Source organism: Seriola aureovittata, chromosome 16, assembly GCF_021018895.1.
Source record: "Seriola aureovittata isolate HTS-2021-v1 ecotype China chromosome 16, ASM2101889v1, whole genome shotgun sequence".
NCBI lineage: Eukaryota > Metazoa > Chordata > Actinopteri > Carangiformes > Carangidae > Seriola > Seriola aureovittata.
Genome location: NC_079379.1, coordinates 10,911,327 through 10,914,372, shown reverse-complemented (window position 1 = coordinate 10,914,372; position 3,046 = coordinate 10,911,327). Strand labels below are relative to the sequence as shown.

Sequence of the window (3,046 nt, the reverse complement as noted above, 5' to 3'; positions counted from 1 at the left end):
ACGTATTTAACTTACATTTTCTGACTGGAACGAAGGAAATGCTGTATAATGTATAATCCATGTCGTTAACTACAAAATGGCACAAATGAGGTCTGTCTCTTGCACAGAGGGAAGCATTGAGCCGCTGATATAAAACCCTCAGGCCATGTGGGTTATGCTTGGAGAAGGAATGCATCGTATATGCAAGCACTCGTGCACGTACTCGCATACCTTCTGGCCCAATCTCGACTCGCTAACCCACAAACACAGAGACATACACACACAATCACACATTTGTAGGCAGAAAACCTGAAGAAAATAGACTGCATTTTAATTAAGTCCAAGCAATAGCCGCAGGGCTCAAATCTGAAATTGGACAATGGAATGTACACTACTTTACAGATAAAATTTAGCTCATCTATACTGACAAGCAACAATCTCCAGACACACACAACACTGTTGACACTGTGGTACGATTTTGAAGCTGATGCAGATTGAAAGCATCTGAGAATTCCCAGCAGAAACACCCTTTAGTCAGATTGTTCCAATGTGGCCTTTGGGTTGAATTTGTTCACTGATGCACAACTGGTTATAGATGATAATTTAGCATACTGGCATTAAGAACTCAGAGGTATTCTCTGTGTGTAGTCTCCTCCTGCGCTCACTGCTAATCTTCCTTAATCTGGTTTAAACTGTGCTAATCAATACAACCACCTACTACACACTGATTTGAACCGAGTCTGATATTGCTTAATATAATTCATTTAGCTTCAATTGAAATCTTTAAATAGTCAGAATGGGGAAGATTTCTTTTTAGCAAAGTTAAATCTTATCTGTTGTCATTTATGGATAACCCAGAAAACTATCAATTGGGCCATTAATTTATCATTTGCTGAAGCAGATCTGATCAACATTTAATCTGAAACACATGCCAGTGAGTAAGACAGCATGAAAACAAACAGTGCTGCATGAAGGGCTGTTGTGACTGATGTTCAGTTCAAGCCTGCTGGAATCAGTAAAGATGGTGTCAGTTCACAGTTCAAACTCATCCAACACATTTCACACAAGAGACAGTTTTGTTTTTGAGTGACTCCATCATCACAAGGATCCATTTCATTTCTCTCAAAAGTTTCTACACAGTCCTTGTCGGGTTTTACATCTTTAAGCCCTTTTTTCTCAAGTCCTCTTTGGCTTCTTTGATCTGCCCCTGCAGCTCTTTAGCTGCTTCCTCACAGTCATTGAATGTGGCCACCCTGTATCCCACGGTGGCCAGGGAATAGCAGCCAAATGACACCAGCAGGTATAGCGGCATTGGCCAGGCCACCTCTCTGTACGTCTTCGGCAGGCTCAGGTCCAACAGGTCGAAAGTGACCAGAGCCCAGACAGCGCCCACCAGCGACACGCCGAACAGCCACTCCAGAAGTTTAGTCATGACGAGAGCAGCCGCGGGGAGTTCAGCAGAGTTCAGCCGGGAAACAACCTGAAACAGAAACGGACAGTTCTAAAGCGATTCATTCAATTAGCTTAGCTTTAGCACAGCAAGGCAGCACCCTGTTAGCGACGCTGCTACAACACAAGAGGACGACAAAGATCGGGTTGGCGATGGGAAAACCACAGTCGTACCTAAGTAATGGATTCAACGAAATTAATCGACCTTTTAAGGGGCATTTAATTCAATAATCAGTTTTACAAGCAATAATCCGACGTGTTTACCTCCTCTTAAACGCCACCTCAGCCCTGCGCACGTTAATGACGTAGAAAACCGCAACGCCTTATGGGAAATGTAGTTACTTTTATGTTACCAACAAATACGGCATCAAAAAGTGAATTATTGGTTTCTTGTTATTCTTTTTGTTATTTTTTTGTAATTTTCATACTATTCGCCATATGCTTTATTCACAAGAAAAGGTTTTATTAGAAGTTTCAAATTTCATATTTAGGCATTAGGATTTATTCTTAATAGACCTCAATTTTCAAATAGACAGTAGAATCTTTCAGATGTAGCCTATAGAAAACTAAAAGAACATAACTTTAGCCTACGTTTTTACATATTTTGATGATTATGGTCATATGTAAACCCTGCACTATACCATTTATGTATGTATTGATTTATTTGTATTGCTGCTATTATTGTTCACATGGGCTACTTTATTTAGTTATTTATAATACACCCTTGATAGGTAGATAGATAGATAGATAGATAGATAGATAGATAGATAGATAGATAGATAGATAGATCGATCGATAGATAGATACTTTATTTATTCCCTAGGGGAAATTCATGATGTAAGTTTTATTAAATCCATATTATAGGTTCTTCTATGTTTCCTGTCTTCTTGTAGTTGTCAACCTTTAGAGAGGCAAAAGAGAGCAGTGAGAAGACAGAGGTCAGAACGATGAATTAATGCAGCTCCTCTGGCTCCTTATCTTCTCAATAAATCTCAATGTTGTAGCTGTCTATGGTTTTCATTAAAACCCTGCACTAGAATTGTGTCTGATGTATTAACTGCACCGATGCCCTGTCGGCTGAGCGAGAGAAAACAATTTGTTTCAATGAGGCCCCTGTCAGACTTTTAACACACATCAGACCTCTAACTGTTTCTCTGTGTCATCCTCTTAATTTAGAAAAGCCATTTTAAAAATTAGATTACCATTAGCACTAGCTGAAAGCTATCTATAAACACTAATGTTATTCCAAAGCAAGGAATCCAACAACAATTTCATTAGGGGCCACCGAGAGCTCACAGTTGTTAGATCTCCATGTCTCTTTAGGTGCTATGGTGCACGTCTGTGCATTCAGGGCAGTGAACTGTCCAGGTGCAGAGGCCACAGACCTCCAGAGTGAAATCAGGAGGAGTGGGAGATGTAAACATCATTCACTTAGCCGAGGAGAGGGACACATTAAAAACCCACTGAGAAATAAACATTATTCTTTGGGGAAAAATGGAGAGTTATTCTTAGGGCAGTGGTGTTTATGTTTGTCTGCACCAGTGTTAATAGTGTAAGTGACGATCTGTGTGTCTGCGTGAGGGGTAAAACTTATTTCTTCTGTTTATGCTGGCTGGAA

General features: G+C 40.1%; 1 protein-coding gene across 2 annotated transcripts; it reads right to left on the bottom strand.

Annotated features, from left to right (window-relative positions):
- Positions 1-289: 289 nt before the first annotated feature.
- On the bottom strand, positions 290-1,743 carry dpm3 (dolichyl-phosphate mannosyltransferase subunit 3, regulatory). 2 transcript variants are annotated; one of them, XM_056400373.1, is made up of 2 exons: positions 1,693-1,743; positions 290-1,459 (listed from the first exon to the last, which is right to left on the bottom strand). In XM_056400373.1, exon 2 carries the CDS (start codon positions 1,409-1,411, stop codon positions 1,133-1,135), a length of 279 nt encoding a protein of 92 aa, XP_056256348.1. In that variant the 5' UTR covers positions 1,412-1,459; positions 1,693-1,743; the 3' UTR covers positions 290-1,132. The 2 variants fall into 2 exon arrangements, with proteins under 2 accessions (XP_056256348.1, XP_056256349.1); XM_056400374.1 differs by having other exon boundaries at positions 1,603-1,720.
- Positions 1,744-3,046: the final 1,303 nt, after the last annotated feature.